Source organism: Postia placenta (genome assembly GCF_002117355.1).
Source record: "Postia placenta MAD-698-R-SB12 unplaced genomic scaffold POSPLAscaffold_2, whole genome shotgun sequence".
NCBI lineage: Eukaryota > Fungi > Basidiomycota > Agaricomycetes > Polyporales > Adustoporiaceae > Rhodonia > Rhodonia placenta.
The window spans coordinates 1,566,797-1,588,262 of record NW_020169833.1 but is presented as its reverse complement, the minus strand read 5'-3'; the positions used below and the strand labels follow the sequence as shown (position 1 = coordinate 1,588,262).

Here is a 21,466-nt window from a genome sequence, read left to right as displayed (position 1 = left end):
GAAGCGATGGTGAGCGAGGCTCAAACCTAAGGCTAGGGACAAGAAATGTATTAGTTAGTAAAGGGTAAGTAAGGATACAAGTGAGGGCTTACTGACCTAGGGACAAGAGGTCGAAACTGAGGTCCCTAGGGCAGCAGAGGCCGGTTTATATACATGGGGAGATTAGGGCAGGCTGTGCGCGTTGGTCCGTGCGCAGCTGGTCCGTGCACAGCATGCCGACGCGGCCCCGGGGGCCGGTGAGTCAGAGCGGCTGTGTCAGCGGAGCCCGAGCTGTGCCGTGCGCTGCCGCCCCATCTAATCTAATCGTACAGTAGATAACGAAGTGTCCATATCAGGCCAGTAGTACAGAGGTCGCGGGTTCGAGCCCGCAAAAAGGAAAAATTAAAAAACGGCTAGGCGCCGTACCAACTCGTGACACTATGTCCGCGGCTGATATACGGAGCGGCACCCCCCGCTCGGGGAGCAGCGCGCGCTCGCCCTGCGGCCATAGGCATTGCTCACGCAAAGCCGAAAAGTCAAGTACATTGCTCCCGAACTCATCCTTTTTTATTTTATTCAGTAGCTTTTTGTGTCCGGCCGAACCCGCGAAATGGATTCAGTCCACCCTCAAGTCTCGTGCAGTCAGAGGCTCGCGTTTGAGTCCGGAGCCTGAACTGAGACACCAGGCGTTGTACGCAATATCACGCATCGGAGGTGAGCGAGCTTTGCAGACGCGCTACTGTTGATGCCAAAAGCTGACCATTCCGGGCAGAATTAGAGCGCGACCGAGATGACGGGTGGCGACAGGCGACTCGCTCGGGCGTGAACAGCGCAACTCGACGGGTCTGACCATACGTGGGGGCAGTGGGCTTGCGACAGCGAGAATCACACGGGAAGAGACAGCGTTGAGAGGGATGTGCTTCGGGTGAGATCGAGAGCGCAGTAGTGGGTAGCGACTTGCGGGAGGACTGTAGCCTCGCCCGCACGGAGCGATTGTACTTGCCAAGGCGTGAACTGTGTGCGCATTGAATGTCTGTACGTCTACACACGAGTGCGCATCCAAATGCGCCTCTACATCCCGAGCGCGCACCTCTACACCCCCTGCGTGCGCCTCTATACCCCCTGCGTGCGCCTCTATACCCCTTGAACACGTCTTTCTCGCGGTTTCTCTCAACGCGCACTTCGTCTCTCCAGCACTCGTCTCGCCGTGCGAACAACGCGTCCCGGACGTGCCCGCACATGCATCCCTGACGCACGCGAATCGACCCGAATCAATCGTAGAACACGCACCAGATCGCAGTGACCCGCTCGCCCCTCAAACAGGAGCTCGAACACCTTCGCCTCGCGCGCGTCCACGGGCAGCATCGCGCGCGCGCTCGCGTCCAGTATCGACAGGTGCAGCGTCGCCAGAGGTGATTCGTTCCCCAGTGACGTCATGCCTTCCCCCGCGGGGCCGATCTTCTCTCGATCACGCCTCTTATCGTGCGGCCTGCGCTTCTTGTGCCTTGCGCAACCTTCCTCGGTCGCGCAGTCGCGGGTCCGCCTGCATAATCGTACCTGAATGCATGCCTCGTATCCTTCCGCAGCCATCGCCGGCACACGGTGTCGACGCTGCATATTGCAAAGTGACATGATAAGATGGTCCGATCGTCATTGGACGAAAGTCAGAGGCGCGTGGGGCCCTAAATAGTGCAGAGCGCCGAACGCGCTAGGGTCATGGTTCGGCGCAGGCAGGAGCGCAAACGCGACGATGGCCGTGTGACACTTGCAGGCGAACCCACTTGGAAATCTGCCTGCAGTACGCACCCCACAGCGATAAAGCCTTGATTCCGCGTGGCATCTCACAAATTTCTGAATGATTGCAAATGAAGATCATATTCAAACGCGGTCGTACAATGTTTGCGCCTGGGCCCTGCGCCTCCGGTCCACAGCTCCGCAGGTGCCGTAACAGATGGCCGGGGTTCTAGCCACAGCCCGCAGGAAGATCAAAGAGTGAGACGAGCTGGGAACCTGGAAGAACCAGGAGGGGGGTTCCAGCATGATGGTAGAAGATGTCGGAGCAAAGAACAATGAGCCTTAGTGAGCACGGGTGGATGGAGGCTTTGCGGTATTTGGCGGGGATAAACCAGTGGGGTGGCATCCGACTGCAGCGCGAGATGAGCGCCGCCAGACGCTATGAATGCTGCGTGATGGCCTGCGCGAGCCCAGGCACAGCGATCACACGCATTACGAGATGTTGCGCATGGCCGCGATCCGCTGTCTTGAATGCCCCCGCTCGATCGGACGAGTGCGACACGTGCGACAAAGACGAGCGTAAATGTGAGGTCGAGTCTCACGACGGGGTCGAGCTTACCGCAGAGAAAGGCCCCGAACATCTCTCGCAGCTTCGCGAAGGGAGAGAACGGAGACGCAGGAGCGAGGAGGGCGACGGCTCTCCGTGTATGCGCCGCTGGGCTGCCTATATGCCGCAGGGGGCAGAAGCGGCGTGCACAGAACTGTGAGAGCCAGCGGGCGGGGACGGAAGCAGCAGACGACAGTGTAATACAAGAGGACAGGCGATCATTACGCGAGCATCGCGTGAAGCAGCGGGGGTTATCAGAGGGCGCTGGAGGATGTGTCGACGAGCAGGTTATAAGCGCATTGCGCGCCGCGGAGAGTTCAGGCCAGAGCTTATTCCACGGGACAGCTGACGGGGCGAGACCCTGGCACGGTCACATGCGCAGGGTGGCCGGTGTTCCCACGGCAGCTGGCGGAGGGGATGGTATAAGCTCGAGGGGCCGGGGGACGCAGCCGAGTCGCCCCGCCCGCCCGCCCGCCCGCCAGCCCGCCATCGATGATGTCGCTCTCGCCCTCCACGTCCGCCGAGTACGACCACCCGACGGCAAAGCGCCGCCGCACGTCCTTCCCCGTCGGCGGCAGCGCTCGCGCCGACGCCATGGCCATGTCGCCCGACAACGCGCCGCCGGGCCTGTCCGCGCCGTCCGCGTCGTCAGCAACGCACATCCCGAAGCGTGGTGCGCGCGCGTGCACCGCCTGCCGTAAGGGCAAGAACAGGTGCGAAGGCGAGGTGCGTCCCGCGCTGTCTCTCCCGCGCCCTGCCCCTCACGACGCCCGTGGCCCGCGCTCCCGCCCGGCCCGGCCGCTGCCTAGGCTCCTTGTCGTCGGTGTCAGCTAAGCGGTACGCCCTGCGTCTTTGAGAAACCAGAGAAGAAAAATGTCCAGCTCATGTCTGGCGCAAGCGTCGAGTGCGTCCGCCTCTCTCCTGCTCGCCCGTCGTTGACCCCGCCCCCGTCTCCTCGCAGACGTCTCTCCCGCTTGGAGGGCCAGTACCTCGTGAGTGTGCAGCGCGACTCCCGCGTGCGCTGACGCTGACCGCGCGCACGCGCACAACGCAGGTCATGCAGAGCCAGATGATCGGCATGCAGTCCTCGCTCGACAGGATCTTGTCCGCCATCCACGCCCAGAGCCAGCAGACCGCCGCCATCGTCCAGCACTCCATCTACGCGAACGGCGCACCGCCCCCCATGCCTCCGCCGCTGCGCAACAGTGTGGACGTCTATGGGTCCCCCGGCCCCGTGGACGGCCCGTCGCGGCCTGTGCCCAGGTCCTTCCCGCCCCTGCCCGGCTTCGCGCCACCCGTGCGTCTGTCTCCGCATGCCTGATTGCCGCGCAGCTGCTGACCCCGCGTGTGCGTAGCCCCACAAGTACGCGACGTACGGCATCGTTCCCAGCACGGCGCCTTCTTCCGAGGACGAGTCCGAGGACACGCTCCCCAGGTCGACGTTGAATGCGCCCATCGAGGCATTGCAGGGCCTCGCAAACGCTGCCGCGGAGGCGGCGGCTGTCGCACCATCTGCGTCACCACCAAGGTAACACAGCTCTAACAGTGTTGGCCGTTCGTTAATCTGGCGTGATTTCAAGGGTCAAGAAGCGCAAGAAGGCAGAACCTACGCCTCGCAACGCGTTTCCCCATGTTGTCGAAAAGGTCAGCGCTGACATTCGGTACGACGACCTGTCCTAAATGAAGCCTGGCCAGAACCTCGTCTCTGACGCAGAAGCCCGCGAACTCTATACTATGTGCGTCTCCGTGTATGAAACGCACCATGACCGTGGTACTCACGGGCCACGCACCTCACATCGCGCAGCTTCTTCTCCGGATGCCACTTCTTCATACCCTGTTTCGACCCCAGCTACGACACATATGAGGCGCTCATGGAGCGCACGCCTTGGACGTTCGACTCGATCCTGGCCGTCGCGAGCAAGATCCGCAGCGGGACGGGCGCGCTGAGCCCCACGTTCTACAAGTGCCTCGAGGAGGCGCAGGGCATCGCGCGGTCGTCGCTGTTCGGGCCTGTCGTGCGTAAAGAGGCGGTGCAGGGCATGCTGTTGCTCGCGGCGTGGAGCACGAATGGCTGGCTGCCCAGCGGCCACGCGATGCGCATGGCGCTCGACCTTGGGTTGCATCGTGCGCTCGAGAAGCTCGCTGACCACGAGAGCGCGAAGAAGCGCACGGAGGAAGAGGAGCGTAACCTAGGTGAGTAGTGGGCCATACATTCTCTTACACGTACTGACGCTCAAGATCCACAGTCGTGTCTGCTCGGATATGGCTGTGCCTGTATTGGTTTGACCACCAGTATGTTTAGTCCGTGATAACCGCAGCGCTTGTGTATTGACCTCTGCTGCAGGATGAGCTTGGGTACTGGGCGCCCAATCGTCTTGCGCGACGAGAGCTCTATCAACCACTGCCGGCTCCTCCTCTCGCATCCCATGGCCTCGCCAACGGACGTGCGCCTTGTCTCACAGGTTGAGTTGATCGCGCAAAAAAGTGAGTGGGATGCCATAGTCAGCAACCGGACGGCGCACTGACGCAGGCCACCGACTGGCAGCACAAATCTACGAGACCCTGACACCGCTCAAGGGCGAGGTCAACCACAACACGCTCAACTTCATCCGCCGCGCCAACGTTGCGCTCGACAAGTGGTGGGAGGACTGCGACCATTTGCACCGTACGCGCCCATACTTATTTGTGCGTCGCGGAGGTGCTGACGGCCCGGCAGACCAGAGCATGGACGAGGAAGCCCTGCCCCGCAAGATCCTCATCGGCGAGCTGCACTATGCGAAGCTGTGGCTCGTCTGCGTCGCCTTGCGTGGCGTCTCCTGGGACAAGATGCCGTTCGAGCAGCGCGAGCTCGCGTTCCAGGCAAAAGACGCGGCGTTCAGCTGCCTGTCGAACCTGCTCAACTCGCCTACATACAGGTCTGCTCTTTCGCATCCATGATGCTGAGCGCACGCGTTGCTCACGCCGCCCGCGCTCTTTTTTTCATTCGCAGGGCTGCGCTGCGCTACGCGGTGCATGACAGCCTGGTGACGGCAGCGTTCTCAGGCCTGTTCCTGCTCAAGATGGCCAGCCTCTTTCCGGCCGAGCTGGATCTCCCCGCGATCACGGCGCAAGTCGAGCAGCTCGCGGAGCTGCTGTCGGAAGTGGCTGCAGAGAGGTCAGTCTCTTGCGTATATCATCTCTCGCGCGGGCGCGCTGACGTCTGTCTGCAGGTACGCGCTGACCCTCCGCGTCATGCTCGCCAATCTCAGGCGCAAAATCGGGCCCGTCATCCCCGCGCCGCCCGGCGCCCCGGACATGATGGCCCCACCGCCGTTCGCGGACCCGAACGGCCTGCCGCAGTTCCAGTTCACGCTGGAAGAGCTGGGCATGGGCCCGGGGACGCTGCCGGACAACCGGGCGCTGTTCAGCCCCTCGGCGATCCCGCTCTGGCTGCAGGAACAAGTCAGTGGTCGTTCCTCCTCCCCGTCGCGCGTCGTGCCGCATTATGCTCAATGGCTGCCGCTTTGCTTCATGCAGAACCTGACGGACCTCGGGCTGCCATCGAACGGGTCGGACGGCATTTTCCTGCAGATGGGCAATGGCAGCGGCTGGAATGGTGACTTTCCTCCGATGCCTGAGGCCTGGTGACGACTATTGACTCTGTGAGCTCTCAAGATGATCTGTTGTAACCTTCGCAGCGGGCGGCGGCGCTGGGCCCGTCTCTGTTGCAACCCTCGCGCGTTCTGTACCATTACTACGCTAACGTTGCATTGTATATCCGTGTGTCCGGACGTTCATGGTTTCTTCAGTGTGTACACAAACTTTCCTCGGCGTCAATCGAACCGTCTTTCTAATATATTTGAATATACGGTTACGGTAACACAGAAAACGCTAAAACTTCTGTCGTGATGTGCGCATAGTATGGTCCTTAGTTTACTCTTCTTCCTCACTGTCGTCTTGCTCCTGCAAGAACTGAGAGATTGCCAATCAATAGTGTTCGAACATTCACGGATAGGGTCTCGTAACGTACCTTGACGAGTGGTGCCGCCGCCTGCAGGAAGTGCTGCTTGCCCTGCGGCTTCGCTCCCTTCTGGTGCCAATAGATAATAGCCTGGTCAGAAATACAGTCCTTATTGTACAAAACCTGTGAAGGGTCGTCAATCAAAGGGGTGTATGCACATATGCGGGGGAGCCTACCTTCAGAATCTGCGGGAATGCCTTGATGATGCGCGTATCTTCGTAACAGTATACTTGGACGATGTTGATGAGAGCGACCTCGGTCTTCGCCCCATTGCAGAACGGCTCGAGGATATCCGCGAAGCCCTAGTGTCGAATATGGTTCAGTAAGAAGCATCACTACTTGCTGGCAACGCACGCTTATCTCACGAAGCGCGAGCGCTTCATTCTGGTCCTGGCGAGCCGACCATTCGACTGAGGCTATCAGGCCCTGCCAAATGCACTGCACCAGCTCCGTGTCAGGCAGGGGCTGTTCCTCCTGACGAGTCTTGATAGCAGCCACGATCTACGAAACGATCAGGACGGGCAGCGTGGAGGCACGGCAACGCAAGACGGACTTCGACATGGGGTACGCCCTGCTCGAGCATCTCCCGGAGCGTCTTAATGATCCCCTCCTTGAGGGACGCGTACTGGCGCTTCGTCCACCATTCCGCCACCTGCGGGAGGCCCGCCTGGCGGAAATGCGCGTCGAGTATTTTATCGTCGCGCTTGTTTGGTGGGAAGAACAGCGTCAGGTCCTTGATCCCGCCGCGCCGCAGGGCACCGGCGAGGTGGTCCATGGCCTGATCCGTGAGGTAGGCACGGAAGATTGTCGTGATGGCGTTGAGCGCAACATCTGGGTAAGGATCCGGATGAGCTGTGGACGACTCGAGCCGCAGGGCTGCGTACCGTTCTTCACGAGATGATCCTTCGTAAGACTCTGCAAACAGCTGGCACTGGCCAGGCCTTGTGACATCAGAAGGGCCGTGGCGATAGCTAGTTTCTCCTTCTGTGCATCGGTCCATCTGTTCAGGTACTGAAGTAGGGTAGGGAGGGAAGTATCCTCTAGAGGTCTCTGGAGGTACTTGTATCTGTGCGGAGATACGGTCAGGCACACGAGTATACAGGTTACTGGCATACTCCACATACCTCCTGATGAGCTTGTTCAGTACTTCAACATACTGCTTTATGTCTGCGACTTCCACGGGCTCTTTGGCGTGGACAATCGAGAACGGAGAGATCGGCGCGCCATCATCGAGGTAGCTGCCTCCGGGCTGAAGCAAGCCGCCGACGAGGAGGATCTCGAAAAGAACATCTGCATACTTCAGGTACTCGAGTGTGGAACCAGCTTGGACAAGTTTGTTGGTAAAGCCTTCAAAGTCGTTTTCGGGAACAGTTTCGAGGTGTTTGAGAAGCTGGTCTCGGAAGACTACAGAGTGGCCCGAGTGAGTAATTTTGAGACATGACGGGACTTGGAGGACGTACCGGTGGGTTCGTGCTTTGCGTGTGCCTTTACAGCACCTTTCCTGGCTCTGATGCGGACCCCCTGGAGCGAAGGCTTAGGTGCTGTTTGTTGCTGAGACATCCACAGGTTCCGACTCGCTCGAAAGATGTGGAACTGAACAAGGTGCGTGAAGCGCCCACCACTCCAGCTTGATCAAGATGTAATCGGCCCTTGCCGCCTCACGATCTTGATCGACTGCTACATTGCCGCCTAAAAGTAAAAATGTGGCGTAGCACCCAGGTATATACAAATGCTCATCTATCGTGGACACATTCTACAGCTACATTTATGATGCGCATATATGAGTTCAAATAGTACCAGAACATAAATTGTTTTTGTGACAGAAGGTGGAAGTCCCGCCGCCTGATTGGTATGGTCCGACCGAACGCTCAGTCACTTATTGACTCACATATTCTGCCTACGAGCGTATTTTTTGCGAAAAGGGCCATTGTATCGCACGTAAATTAGCGCGTGAGGCGGCATTCTTCTGTACCCGCCTTTCTCTGTCTGACCTTCCTCTAATATTTCCCGTTCGAAATCTTCGTCAGACACAGAACACCGAATAGCTCTGGGATACTCGGTGTCCTGCTCATGGGGTGGCAGGTTAAATAAATATCCACTTAGGCAGGATTACAGGCGCTCAAGTCGCTGCTTTGTCAGTAGAGTTCTATGTCTTGATCAGGCGTCTACCTGGCCGCACATCGCGCGCGTGTTGCTGGATCCTCCCCAGCCGCTCTCGGACATGAGAAACTCCACTGTGAATTTGGAAGCTAGCTTAATCGATTTAAACCATTCCTGTGGCTCAAAATTAGCTTGACAATGATCAATGTCCTGTGTACCGCGAAGGCTTGTGGCCCAAGGCACGGTCTAGCGCACGTCTATATTCATCACGCACGTTGCGGCGAGGAAACATCTACACGAAGTCTGTAAATTGCAGAAATAGAACAAAAACTGAATGTCCTGTTCCAAGGCCAAGGATACTAGAACTAACCCATACACATACACAATATCCAAAGAGAGCGTTAACGGCCAGTTATGAACATAGGAAATCTGGCGGCATTGCGTCAGTCCAGTCAGGATATACGACACACAGGGTAGTCAAGAAGTGGCTTTCCCGTGACCCAGCCATGTCAATTGTCCGTGGGCGCCTGCCCCACGCATGTCTCCCGTTGATGCCTCTTGAGCGCATCTAGCCTGCAACACTCCCGTCCGCATGCTGGGCATTTGCAGGAAACGCTCTTCAGATGAACTGAGGCGACATGCTTGCCGAAGCCACCGTAGTACAGCTCGCTACGGCAGGGCTGACCACTAGTCGACCACCGGCAGTCTCCACGCTTCCTATCTTGCCAGATGTTGACTATGTCGTCGAAATGCTGCTCCTTGAGATGTCGCGTAATTCCAGTAGGCGATAGATCCCATACGATCATGCCGCAGGGAAAGTCACTCCAGCGACACTTAGCGGCCTCGATTGGGACAGACTCTGTTAAATGCGGATCGATGCGGGGAGCGACGGCGGGTGGCATGACGGCGGGAGTACTCAGACCGTATGCGGTAGCCTCTTCGTGAGTACTGAAGTTTGTGCTGTGGGTCTGAGATGGCGCGATTTGATGTACATGGGTTGGATCGTCGTATGGAAATCTACAAGCATGGAGAGATGCGTCAGCCAGTCGGGGTACTCTGTGAGGGATCAACGTACCCCGTGGTGACATACACGGCATGCTGTGGACCCGGAGCGCTCATCGGCTGTTCACTTGCCTGTGTCACGCTGCCTCTAGATGGTGAGCTTATCGCATATGGACAGCAGGTTGACTTACACGTTGAACATTATCGATGGGTCACTTTCCTCGTACAGCAAGGTAGATGCTTCACGTCCGAGCTCGCATGCGTCTCTTATACGATGGCAGACATGCCGCTACTGTAGCATACAGCTGCGAACCCCTCGATTTTGTAAGCTACAACTAGGGCACAGGACACGACGGCGGGCTCGGATATGAATCGCACGACCCCAGGTTGCTTGAGAAGGTACCAGATGTTTTCGTGATATTGCGGAAAGAAGTCAGGTCTACTGTGGAAATCGGCTGCCTCATCATACGGCGTTCTTGAAAGGCTAACATGTGCAATCAGCAAGCATGAGAAATGACGATGCTCTCCGGGCTGCAGTCTTAGTCTCTGTACGCCAGCTGAGCCAAATTCTCAGACCCTGTTGGACGAACCACGCGGTAGCTGGCAATAATAGAACACAAATGGTACGTACCCGGCTATCAGATGTCCTGGTCATGACCGCCGCGTTCGCAACACTGAGCTTGGGCAGACACTGGTTTTCACCGTCCCTATGATCCAGCCGCGAACTTCTATGTGATAAGCATCAGTGAAATGCGAATGCGTTACGCGCAGAGAAGCCGGTCCTACAAGAATCGATAGTACGGGTGTAGTTACCGGTGAGGGAGATCAGACATTGCCCCACCATAAATGTACACGCAGCCCGTTCCATTCTCAGGGATCTGCTGCGCTGCGTCAAGACATGACCCGTAGAGGAGGAGCGGTACATGCAGGGAACTTGCTGTATGACGGAAGCGCAGTCACTGGTCTTCGAACGCGCGTTCATATGAGTGTTGGTGACGTTCCGACGCACATGGACTGCTTGCTGATCACTCCCCACAGCGATTTACTTCGCCGACGAAGTTGGGAGAACAGCTACAAGGCAGCCGTGACGCAGAAAGGGCAGATACAGATGGAATAATCAGTGTTGTTCTTCCATACTGCGAGTAAAGCTGCATAGTCAGGTATGTACCAAGACAAAAGAAAATAGTGTTAGCTTCCTTGTAGCGATATGGGGCGCACTGATTGGGGTAAGAACGTTGCATCCGGATGAGGATAAGGAATACACGGGGCCGCCAGACAATGATTGGCCGATATACTATCACATTCCCTTAGCCCTTGATGAACGTGGTCTCCACGGTGACCTAAAGAGATGCCAGGTCTTCAGAGGGCCGGTGTTCGTGCGCTGGGCAGCTGTTGAAAAGCGGTCCCGTGGGATGAATGCTAATATTTGCTACAAATTCTTTCCTGAAATGTCGTCATTGTCTGGAAGTTTGTTAGTGTCTTCCACAGATAACAAGGAGGACTGAATATCCGTACAGTGTAGGAATGCTGGTGTTGGTAGCCTCCCCTTTCTAATCCTAACTTGTACTATTCGCAACTTCATCAACTCTGTCCATACACCATGGTCTTCGTCCATGGAAGTGATGGCTACGCTTGTGTTCAACGAAAGGTTCTGTGAACGATGAAATGTTTTGAGGGGACACTATACGCGATCTAGTACGTTCAATGGGCGTCAGACAATGTCAATCTTGGTAAGGGTCTTGCATTTTCCCGCTGAGCCTGCTGACAGTACATTGGACCTCATCTCGTCCGCTGCACATCATGAAAGCTCGCTGCTCACATGCAAGATTAAAGTTATGTCTCCATCACAAAAGAAGTCGCAGAACTCACCGAGCCTGCCTTGAGCAGCCATGACGAGCTCATCGGCTCGGAACCCAGTACGGTTCGGCGACTGTTCGATCGCCAGCTTCCTGCGGGCCCCTCCGGGTGGTTTTTCGGCGGGAACATGTACATGCAGCCCTTCGCTGCTACTAGTAGCGGGCACGACGATGAGACGTCTCGCCGTATACACTACGTCTACTAAGACCCGCATACCATACAACTGATGAATTTGTGGGCGGTAGCGGTTCAAGCTGCGGCGGGAAGTGTGGGGCAAACTTTATTTTCATCTCCGATCGGCCACCATGTCGGCTCATATCGGGCGCCTCGATCTACAACGTACTATTCATAGCGCGACACAAGTTACTTGAACAGTAACCGCGTACAGCGGAGACGGGGAAATGCCTGCGAAGAAATGGACGGCCTGGTAAGCAAGCTAAAGCTCGGGTAAGTCTGTCTTGCAGAGGCTTGGGGTACAGTCTCTGTTATTTCTTGGTTCTTGAAAATACCCCAGATTGTAATTCCTATATTTCAGTGTCAGTGCCAAGCAGCGTTCCTCGACGCGCGTTTTTTACGCCTTATTTTTCGCGTCGTTCAGATGATCATCATTGCCAGAGTAAAACTTGCCATGCGACAGCATTCAAACATCTGTCTTCACTTGAGCCGAGGCTTTCCGTGTTTTCTGATTTCAGTCAGCACAGACAGCCTCTTTCCTGATGAAGAATTGCCATTCGTGGCGGCAGACATCGATGAATAGTCTTCCACAGCAAAGCATAGTAGACGTAGAAACCAGCCAGCCCGCCAGCCAGCCAGCATCCGGCACCTCACATAAAATGATGGCCTCTCTGCGCGGAGTACTTCCTTGCGGACGCTCACGCAGAGCAGACCACAGTGTGCCTCAGGGCTGCTGGCACAGCTAGTCATTGTACCATGGCACCCGCAATCACTAGCACTACTAGTGAGGCACAGCCAGTCTGTGGTTTCTTGATCAACTGTCAATGGCCGAGTGACTCGCAGATTCGAGTTCCAGTCCCGAAGGTAAGTAAAAACTCAGGCGCTCCCCGTATCTGTGATGTATATATCCGCTACTGCTGCTGCTAGCGGGCTCCGTCGCGTACACTCTCTGAGCCGCCAAATCACAGAATAACTCTCCACTCGCTTCGACCCGTTCTGCTCGTGTCTCCGATGCAGCATGTGCTGCGCGACTAACCATCCGCGTTTGCTTATTATCACCCTGGCGAACTACAGGAAACCCCTTGCGCTACCTGGACCCTGACGGCAAACATCCCTTTATGGCCGCTCCCCCAGCGAGCATCCTTGAACTCCGATGCTCCGAACGTATCCCCGAGAATGCGCCAAACCCAGCGCGAACGCCGCCATCCACACCACAAAGTTTTCTGCGCCACCGCAGCGGTCACACCCTCTCCTGCGCGCGCTGCACGACGGCGAGCCCGAGCGAGCACACGACCGCCATGAGCGGCGAGAGGAAGTACGCGATCGTGAGGTAGCCCGCGATCGGGCCCTGGTCGATGTCGACGAGCTCCGCGACGTTCACGAGGAGCATCGCGGACGGTCCTGCGGGCAGCAGCACGAGGAGGAACCTGCGGGCAAGCGGCACGTCAGCTTATCGAGGCTCCTTCTGAGAAAACGCGCAAGGGAAGACGCGAAGAGGAAGAGAAGAGGGGGACGCACCAGACGAGCGGGTCGCTCACGTACCACCCGCGGCCCGCGGTGAGCCAGACGAAGAGCAGGCTGAGCGCGGGCATGAGGGCGAAGCGCACGACGAGCACCCAGACGGTGGGCAGGTAGCCCGGGTGGCTGGACGGCACGAGCGCGAGCTCCGCGCCGACGGAGAATGTCTGCAGGACGACGCTACGGGGACGGTCAGCCGGGGCCCGCACTGGAAGGAGCGTGTGAGGGGGACGGAAGGGGACGGACGGGAGGGACGCACAAGATGTCGCCGAGGTTCTTGACGCTCTGCGTGACGGACGCGTACAGGACGCCGTCCTCGTCGAGGAACCACCTATGCAGGGGGCCGATCATCTGCGCGCATGCCGCACGTCACGGTCAGGTGCGTTTGCATAGAGCGCGGGGCGGAGACTCACTCCGAAGGCGAACGCGATGATCGCGCCGATGAGCGGGGGGCTCATGTAGCTCCACACCTTCTTGACTGGCTTCTCGAATGCGGCGATGGACTGCGGCCAGTGCACGTCAGGCGCGTCGACAATTGGGTCGAGGGCGTCGCCGAGGACCTCCGGACGTTGCTCGGCCTCTGTGTCTGGGTCGTCCAGCAGACCGACGCGCTCCTCGTCCTGCACGATGGGGAGGAGGCGGCCGGGGCCCGGGCGGAGGATGTTGGAGCGTTGGCGGTCGGCCTTATGGTGGCCGTCGTCGCGGGCGAGGACGCTGGGGGCGAGCTGCAAGGTGAAGACCTGCTGGACGATGGCGTTGAGGAGGAGGAGGCTGCGGCCGCGGTGGAGGGTCTGCTTGACGGTGTCGCCGTCGCGCGCGAGGAGCTCGAGGACGCCGGTGGACTCGAAGCTCTGGAGGAGGAGGAGCGGGAGGGCGTTGCTGTTGGGGCGGCCGCAGGCGATGATGGTCCAGTGCTTGAGGCCGAGGACGCGCTGGCCGGCCCAGCCGACGAGGTGTCCGACGATGGTGGAGGCGAGGCCCCAGGCGGGTATGATCCAGTAGCGGGAGAGGGAGGGGGGCGTGAGCTCGGGGCCCATCTGGACGATGAGGAGGGCGGGGAGGAAGAGGGTGGTGCAGAGGGTGGAGATGTGCTTGACGGTCTGCCTGGTGAGCAGGCGGTGGCGGGAGGCGGTGTAGCCGGCGAAGCAGGTGAGGAGGACGGAGATGGTGCCCTGGAGGGCGCCGAGGAAGGTGTCGAACACCGTGCTCGGACTCGACGCGGGGGCCATGGCGAGACAAGGCTATGGGCAGAGGGGGTGTGGAGAACCCACTCGTTCATGGCGGTGGTACTTGACAGCACACACGGCCGAGCGGCTGCATGACGTCATAACAGATCCATCTCCTCGATCGCACTCGATCTGCTGACGGATCTCAGCCCATGCGCTCCCCCAATCAACTTATCTATAGCACTAGGGTCCGGGGCGTAGTATCGTCTGTCGTCGCCATTTCACTACTGCACTGCCTGCGCGGGTGCTGCGGCTCTGGAATCACGAGTCACGCACTTTGAACTTTGAATCTCGGTCGCTGTCTTCATGATGCTCCATCCATCCTCGAAACGCCCGACCCCACTGGCTGGGACGCCGTGGCCGCCGACGTCGTCATCGCGGCGAACGAGCCGCATCTGATGCCCACAAATGGCACGACAGCCAAACGTTCCCCTGAACACCATCCCTGCGCGCCATAGTGCGTCAGCTCGGGGCTCTGATACATGTAGTCCGGTATGTCCTACGACCAGCAGTGCGGGGCCAGACTCCTCCTCCCAAGCATCAGCAGTCCGCCCGGTAGCCCTCTTGCCTAGTGATCGGCCAGAGAAGTGCACGCTTCCCTGTGTGGATCCCGACGAACCTCAAAACGGCGGGGCACCACACAAGTCAACCAATTTGACGCATGTACTCGTGCGGAAGCCAGGGTCCAGTCGCAGCGTCGCCTAATCATTCCCTCATGCCCCTTTGAGAAGTACTTGCACGACAGGCATACACCACAATCTTGGCTTCGATCTACAGTATATATGTCGCGTAGGCATACACTAGTACCCATCCATTACGGTACAATTATCAGCTACAACGTGTCCGACAAATGCTTGTATACACTTCTGACATCCCATGCGTTCATGCGAGAAACCTAGGCTCGAGAAACGGACCGGACACGGACAGCACAGAAACGATACAGACGGCGTGGTATAGACGGGGATTTCCAGGACCGCACGTCGACGGCGGGCAGGCGGGCGCTACAGGAAACAATCATCTGTGTGTCTCGCTCAGAACTCGCAAAGCCAGAGCAAATGCTCACGACATACTCAGATGAAGAGATGCGTCAGCGTAAACGATCACTGCGACCGGGGAGGCTCCGAGGGGTTCCTGAACCGTACGACGAGGACTGTGACGTTGTCCGACGAGTAGTTTTTGTATGCGTAGTCGAGCAGGTCTTCTGCTGCCTGTCTAGGGTCCGCAATCGCGCGCACAAAGTCCACGGCCTTCTGGTCGTCAACGACGTCCCATAGCTGACATCGTACGTCACACGACGCCAATTAGTCTCGTCGTGGCAGATAGAGACAAGACGACATACCCCGTCGCACGCCAGGATAAGGAACTCATCTTCCTCACTTAACTCCGTCTCGGTCGTGTATGGCGCGCCCACGACATACTCCTTCATAGCCGAGTCACCCAAGGCCCGTGTCACGGCCAGCACACCGTTCACCCGTCCGCTCATGACGAAGCCACCCGCGTCTACAATGCGTTTCGCCTCCTGCTTATCTGAGCCTTTGTGGTCATACGTCAGACGCACAGCCTTCCCCCCGCGACACAACACGCCCCGCGCGTCGCCAGCATTGGCGCAGTAAAGCACGCGCCGAGCCGGGATGTCTGCTGAAGGGGTCCAGGTCTCTTCCTTCTCGTCTGAAGACTGCGACTCCGACGTAGGTGACCGTCGCTCGCTCAGCGCCTTAAATGCGTGCTTGATTCGGCCCGCGCCACTCATTCTCGACGTCTCTGGGTCCACATTCTCTTGGTCGCTGTTCTGCTCGTTCCCGTCTGGGGAGGGCGCATGGACCAGCGCCGCGTCGATGGGGTTGAAGCTGGGCGGGACGAACGACTGCTTGCCGTCGCTGTCTTCTAAGCGCAGGAATGCGGTGACAGCGGTGCATCCAGAATGCATCTTGCCATCCGAGTCTTCAGATAGCTTGGACAGATAAGCATCAACGTCGTGGAACGTCTGGTTGAGCACGTCTGGGACACTGCCCTGGTGGTCTTCGCTGAGCGCTCGCAAGAGACACTGTGGAGCGCGAGAACGACGTGATCAGTGAAACCCCGCGCGTGCGCGCATACAGAAAATGGCGATGGGTATAGATCGCTCACAGTAGCGAAGTGTTGCCCGCACCACTCCGCAGCCTGCTTTCCGGCGTGACCGTCGAAAATGGCGAAGAATCCCTGACCGCGAATTCCGCCGAAGGGTACGACGATGGAATGTGCGTCTTCCATGGTCCGGCGCGGCCCCTTGGAGTCTGTCACGGCGCACTTGAAGGAGAGGTGAGGGGGCAGAGACATGTCAGAGTGGTTGGATACGCCACTATGCGTGGTTACAGGAGCAATACAACGTCAGGCGGACAGCAGAAGTGAGACGAGACCAGCAAGGAACTGACTTCGGGGGTTTCTCCGTGCTAGCTACAAAAGTGGATACGAGATTACGATGGATGCCAGCTACAAGTCAGTAACGGCACGTGGGACTGGGAAAGGACAGACGCACCGGAGCCATTGGTTGCGATGGGACCCATGTTGAATTTCCCAGCAAAAATGCAATATCGTCGAGGGGAGGGAGAAAAGAAAGTAGGAAAGGAGGAGTGGCAGTGGAGTATATGTATGTGGCGGGGCGGTGGTGAGCGGTCGATGTGCAGCGGCGGGCGGGGCGCGTCATGACACGTGCACCGGTGTCACGTTCGCGTTGTCTCGCGGCTGAGCGCCGAAATGGCCACCCTTTTGTCCTTTGCATTCTTTCCCGTTTCTTGATCCTACACAAAAGGCTGCACACTCTTCCAATTTAAGCTGTGTGCCTAGATGCTCTGAGGTCCGCAGTGCACGCACCAGCGCCAACTGTGATTTGAACGGCGATGTCTACAGGACACGCGAAGTACCCAGTCTGACAGCTTGGTGTCGTTTGTCGCGACTATGGGAGACGGCTTGTCTGACTATCTGCCAGCAGGAGGTCTGAAGGTATAACTTTCGTTGAGATCGTCCACAGGGCTGGCCGCAGGCACGCTCTGTGTTCCACGACTTGATAGTACATCTCCGGGACTCGTTGACTCGTTGAACAAGCGTAGGCTTCCAACGGCCGGTTCAGGCTGCCAAGTTACGAAGTGCACGCTCGATATTTTAGGGTACATGTACTCTAGCCTTGGTCGCTCAGCTCGCTTATTTGCTCTACATCGGATTTCTTGAATCCTTGGAAGTATTTCTCGCGAAAGTCTTTATGCGCAGGTATGTGAGCGACATTATCGAGCTGTTCGAAGGAAGGCGGCGCAAAATGCTCCGTTGTCGCCTTGCGGATAGTTATAAGCTGCAGAGAAAAAGGTAAAAGTGGCTCATCGTAAAAGAGTGGTACGCGACGAACCCTACGTCCCCAAGAACCGAAATTCTGTAACGAATTGGCGACGATCTCCATGCCATCGCACAGCATTGACTGCACATCTAGCTCTTCATATTCATCCGTGACAGTCGGCAGGAAGAAGACAAGTCTTCCTTGCGGCTTGAGCATATACCGTGCAAGGAGGACGAGGTCAGAGGCGAGCGATGACAGTTCATATGGCTTCGTTGGAGGAATGTATGGTTGGTCATCTCTAGAGTTACATGTGATTGTGACTTTCATGTCCCTTGAAAGACCGAAAGGTTCTTACGGGCGTCTGAAGGCTATGTTCTGTGGAGAGGTTGGCGGCTGCTCCTTGTCTTGACGGGACTTCCTGCCAAGGCGCTTTGCACCCGCCCTTACACCATCTGTAGGAGACGAGATGGATTAGGCTGAAATGGTACAAATTTGTTAATAATGCGACACTCACAAGGAGGATCCGTTATGATGGCGTCAAACAGCTCGCCACATCTCCATGGGTTACGCGTGACATCAAATGTACATAGATCAATAATGCAATGAGCGACGCCGTACTGGGAGGCCGCACGGATAATACCCGGCTGCTTGTCTGTTGTATAGAGTCGTCAGTCAAGTCTCGCGAAAGTCGAAAACTGACCTTTGCCCCTCATCTGGCGACCGTCGATGTCGGAGCCAAACACCAATGCACCAAAATGTGCAGTCGTCTGTTTCGAAGTGGTCAATTCCGTAACGCGTGTCATAGTCAAAGAGCGACATACATATGCCATGCTCCCAGTGCCGATGAAAGGGTCATAAATCAGTTTTCCAGGTGCGGCCTGTTTCGTGCAAAGTCAACATTCCGTATTGCTAGCACACAGACGGAGAGTACCAATGTCTGATTGGCCATCAGGAGAGAGATTTCTGCTTCCATGCTGGTGTTACCATAGTAAAGTCTCTTTTTGACATCGAATTTCTTCACCAAAGGACGTGCGGAGCCTTCTTCTATCTGGAATGGAAGACTGGGTCAGAGCGATGCGATTATTACGGCGACAGAAAAGAAACATACCAACCTGCCGAAAAACACCTCCTTGAATTCTCCGTCGCCTTCGTCTTTAGGACGGGTTGTGCCGTGTTTATCGGGATCTGGATATGCGATGCGCATTCAAGAAATAGTCTGCATATTCGAGTGGATAGACATCACACACATTCTTCGAAGCAAGTCATGATGATCTCGGGACTTTTCATATCGATCTTGCCAAGGAAGTCCATATATGAAAAACTTTCCACCACTTCGCGTTGGCGAGCTTGTGGTATCGTGTGATTGTACGCAGTCACGATGAATTTGAACGATGTGTCTTCGATGTAGCATGACCATCGTGGCCGTTGCTGGCGAACTCGCTCGTGGAGCTCCTCGTACGTAGAACCCCGCGCATAAAACTCACATACTGACCTATGCCCGTATAAGCGATACAAGTTGATACTGATATGATAACGCTTTCAAACCGTATGAGAATACACCGTCTGGCTAAGAGTCTGGCATGCTCCTCGTGATCGAGCTCCAGGATGCAAAAGGGTCGGGATGCATCGAGGTCTTGGGGAATGTGTAAGTCGAACCCATGGATCTCTGCTACGGACTGAAGCTCTGGAATGCGAAAGTCATCATGCACCTGAGCGAACCAGAAAAGATACTGTTGGCCCATAGGTGCAAGTTGTTGTATTGCTGTAAGTAAACTAGATGATCGAGAATTGTTGATCTGCTCATGCCCGATATGGAAATGGTTGTTTGGCAACAGCCTTAGAAATAAACAACCTGCAGCCACACCGTGACCAAGGTCCAGAAGGCGCTGGCACTGGCTCGCCACCATTGTGACCTGCTGTGAGGACCACTTGCCTATGTCCGCCAATTCTGCAGGCTGAGAGGCGCAGGAGGCCGACCCGTACGCGATGGCAAGCTCACCGGAACTTACCAAACTAGTTGCCGCTGTGATTTCTTCTGTACAACATGACAATCGTGAGGTGTTCCGTGTTGCATCCCGGCAGCTTATGTGATTACTTGGTGCCAGTGGATGACTCACTTGATAAACTGCGATCTTTCTTTCCTGAAAATCTTCTTCTCGCATCCCTGGATCTTATCGACCGCGAGTGTGGTGAGTAAGCGAGCTGCCGCCTATATGCATCACAGTATTCATGACCTAGGTCAATTAGTCATCAAATATCATTTGCCTTGGGGGCGGACCATGTACGAAGTCTTCGGGTCCACCGCAAATTACAGCGTCTTCCTTAAGTTATCGCCAAACACTGAGACGTCAATGTCGTACTGTACATGCCCAGCATTTGCATACTCTGCCCTTTTGTCCGGGTCGCAATTAATGGTTCGTCTTTCCTGCTCAAATATCACGACAATATATAGCTTGATTTCTGTACATTGTGCCAGTGCAAGCATCTACTCGCGACCCTTCTTGCTGAACGTCTATCGAAATATGTCGAGAGGCCTATCAACCAGGACGACCTTGCAATGCTAGTCTATCGGCAATGTTCATAGACGGTTCTAACACTAGTATATTACTGCGGCGCAATACACTAAAGGTGCCAAGACTAATTGTACACTATGTCTATCTACTATGCGCACTGAATACAGTTGTCGGTAAATCTCTACGAAATTACGTGCGAATCTAACACGCACGAACATGTTATTTATAGAACCTTTTTGGTGGTATAGGCTCAAGCACGTCTTGGTTCTTCTCCCCCGACCCTTCACCACCTACTCGACGGATCCTCCATTCCAGCAGATCTGCGTATTCTTTAAGACGTTTGACGAGACCGCGCAACTCTCGTCGGGTTGGAACTGGATGGTCTTGTGAATCGACGCGCATACCTGCATATAGATCCTCTTCCTCGTCGTTGTTTTCGTCATCGTTTTCCTCCTCGTCAGACGACAAGTCAGACAGAGGCGATGGCTCACGAGAGCCAGCAAGGCTGCTTGCCAAAGTGTCGTAGGTGCTTGAACGGTCAACTTGCTTTCCTTTGTCGGTGTTCAAGGCTGCCTGCGATCGCGGCTTCCCTTCACCAAGCTCGCATTTGACGGCAATCCATTCTGCGACCTTTCGCACCTCCGCTGGGTCCCAGAATCCCCACCAGCTCTCACCGCCTTCATCAACACCGTCGTCGTCTTCGTCGTCTGTCTTCGCCACCTTGGCACCTTCGGGGAGTTGGCCCCATACGGCGATGAACCACGACCAGCGTTGCATTTCTCGACGTTCCTCTTCGGTCAGCGCACCGCGCTTCCGATGTAACTTAACGCGTCCGTCCTTGCCTGCAATCAGCTTCGAGGCCGCCTCTCTTTCAGCTTCGCTCGGTGTGAGGGCATAGTACGTCCGACCCTCAAGGTCCTGGCCCAGTGGATAGTAGCGTGGCACCCAGGCCGATGTAGCCACTATATGCGCATGTTCAAGGTCTTGCAGGGTTTGCTTGTGGAGCGCTCGCTCTTCCTTGAGATTGCCCTTGCCCTTCATGCCAGAAGCAGTGAAGTCCTTCCACCTATTGTTCTCCCTCGCCACAGCTTCACGCACATCTTTAGAAAGATCCTTATCTTCCATAGATCCTTGATCCAAATCCTCGTGGATAGGCGTGGATTGTATAGCAGATTCTATCAGAGCAGCAATCACAGGCACGAGCTGCGCAGTACAGGCGACATTTATGCTCATATCCGCGCTCTTTCCTTGGGCTGCACTACGTGTGCTCCGGAAAGTGATTGTAGATGGTGGAGCAAGAGGGTCGGGGTAGTTGAAGGGCGATGAGGAGACCCTCCGCAATCCGTTACGTAAGGTTGCCAGAGCAGCCCAGATCTTGTTGAGGTTCGCACCGGAAGCGCGGATCTCCTTGAGTGACTCTTTCGCAATCTTAGCAACAGCGGCGTGGTCGCA

General features: G+C 56.5%; 10 protein-coding genes across 10 annotated transcripts; 2 read left to right on the top strand and 8 right to left on the bottom strand.

The window, feature by feature from the left end:
* Window positions 1-595: 595 nt before the first annotated feature.
* On the bottom strand, window positions 596-1,612 carry POSPLADRAFT_1068912 (hypothetical protein; the record flags this gene model as incomplete). Its single annotated transcript, XM_024482324.1, has 3 exons — window positions 596-648; window positions 1,070-1,226; window positions 1,270-1,612. Coding segments are annotated over 3 exons (553 nt in total), but the record flags the coding sequence as incomplete, so codon positions are not given.
* A 211-nt stretch (window positions 1,613-1,823) lies between these two features.
* POSPLADRAFT_1064609 (hypothetical protein) lies at window positions 1,824-2,556 on the bottom strand. Its single transcript, XM_024481825.1, has one exon. The coding sequence runs from the start codon at window positions 2,352-2,354 to the stop codon at window positions 1,965-1,967; it is 390 nt and encodes a 129-aa protein (XP_024342931.1). The 5' UTR covers window positions 2,355-2,556; the 3' UTR covers window positions 1,824-1,964.
* A 259-nt stretch (window positions 2,557-2,815) lies between these two features.
* Window positions 2,816-6,163, top strand: POSPLADRAFT_1064608 (hypothetical protein; the record flags this gene model as incomplete). Its single annotated transcript, XM_024481824.1, has 15 exons — window positions 2,816-3,046; window positions 3,130-3,224; window positions 3,282-3,312; window positions 3,375-3,617; window positions 3,676-3,848; window positions 3,901-3,964; window positions 4,016-4,056; window positions 4,125-4,502; window positions 4,559-4,612; window positions 4,665-4,804; window positions 4,866-4,985; window positions 5,037-5,235; window positions 5,310-5,474; window positions 5,530-5,761; window positions 5,837-6,163. 15 exons carry the CDS (start codon window positions 2,816-2,818, stop codon window positions 5,945-5,947), a joined length of 2,277 nt encoding a protein of 758 aa, XP_024342930.1. The 3' UTR covers window positions 5,948-6,163.
* A 69-nt stretch (window positions 6,164-6,232) lies between these two features.
* POSPLADRAFT_1043623 (hypothetical protein) lies at window positions 6,233-7,880 on the bottom strand (the record flags this gene model as incomplete). The annotated part of the gene is made up of 8 exons (XM_024478354.1): window positions 6,233-6,271; window positions 6,330-6,443; window positions 6,497-6,622; window positions 6,675-6,821; window positions 6,874-7,151; window positions 7,205-7,386; window positions 7,445-7,724; window positions 7,781-7,880. The coding sequence occupies 8 exons, from the start codon at window positions 7,878-7,880 to the stop codon at window positions 6,233-6,235; spliced, it is 1,266 nt and encodes a 421-aa protein (XP_024342929.1).
* A 1,049-nt stretch (window positions 7,881-8,929) lies between these two features.
* POSPLADRAFT_1131161 (hypothetical protein) lies at window positions 8,930-9,322 on the bottom strand (the record flags this gene model as incomplete). The annotated part of the gene is made up of 1 exon (XM_024484035.1): window positions 8,930-9,322. One exon carries the CDS (start codon window positions 9,320-9,322, stop codon window positions 8,930-8,932), a length of 393 nt encoding a protein of 130 aa, XP_024342928.1.
* Window positions 9,323-12,693: 3,371 nt separating this feature from the next.
* On the bottom strand, window positions 12,694-14,200 carry POSPLADRAFT_1043622 (hypothetical protein; the record flags this gene model as incomplete). Its single annotated transcript, XM_024478353.1, has 4 exons — window positions 12,694-12,880; window positions 12,972-13,151; window positions 13,231-13,322; window positions 13,385-14,200. The coding sequence occupies 4 exons, from the start codon at window positions 14,198-14,200 to the stop codon at window positions 12,694-12,696; spliced, it is 1,275 nt and encodes a 424-aa protein (XP_024342927.1).
* Window positions 14,201-15,297: 1,097 nt separating this feature from the next.
* Window positions 15,298-16,513, bottom strand: POSPLADRAFT_1133006 (hypothetical protein; the record flags this gene model as incomplete). The annotated part of the gene is made up of 3 exons (XM_024484286.1): window positions 15,298-15,471; window positions 15,537-16,241; window positions 16,325-16,513. 3 exons carry the CDS (start codon window positions 16,511-16,513, stop codon window positions 15,298-15,300), a joined length of 1,068 nt encoding a protein of 355 aa, XP_024342926.1.
* Window positions 16,514-17,257: 744 nt separating this feature from the next.
* Window positions 17,258-19,243, bottom strand: POSPLADRAFT_1177562 (hypothetical protein; the record flags this gene model as incomplete). Its single annotated transcript, XM_024488519.1, has 10 exons — window positions 17,258-17,519; window positions 17,574-17,799; window positions 17,857-17,953; window positions 18,016-18,153; window positions 18,202-18,268; window positions 18,323-18,379; window positions 18,433-18,549; window positions 18,610-18,686; window positions 18,749-18,993; window positions 19,047-19,243. 10 exons carry the CDS (start codon window positions 19,241-19,243, stop codon window positions 17,352-17,354), a joined length of 1,389 nt encoding a protein of 462 aa, XP_024342925.1. The 3' UTR covers window positions 17,258-17,351.
* A 302-nt stretch (window positions 19,244-19,545) lies between these two features.
* On the top strand, window positions 19,546-20,085 carry POSPLADRAFT_1130769 (hypothetical protein; the record flags this gene model as incomplete). Its single annotated transcript, XM_024483988.1, has 3 exons — window positions 19,546-19,690; window positions 19,749-19,915; window positions 19,978-20,085. 3 exons carry the CDS (start codon window positions 19,546-19,548, stop codon window positions 20,083-20,085), a joined length of 420 nt encoding a protein of 139 aa, XP_024342924.1.
* A 148-nt stretch (window positions 20,086-20,233) lies between these two features.
* POSPLADRAFT_1131222 (hypothetical protein) lies at window positions 20,234-21,247 on the bottom strand (the record flags this gene model as incomplete). The annotated part of the gene is made up of 1 exon (XM_024484042.1): window positions 20,234-21,247. One exon carries the CDS (start codon window positions 21,245-21,247, stop codon window positions 20,234-20,236), a length of 1,014 nt encoding a protein of 337 aa, XP_024342923.1.
* Between the last annotated feature and the right edge of the window lie 219 nt (window positions 21,248-21,466).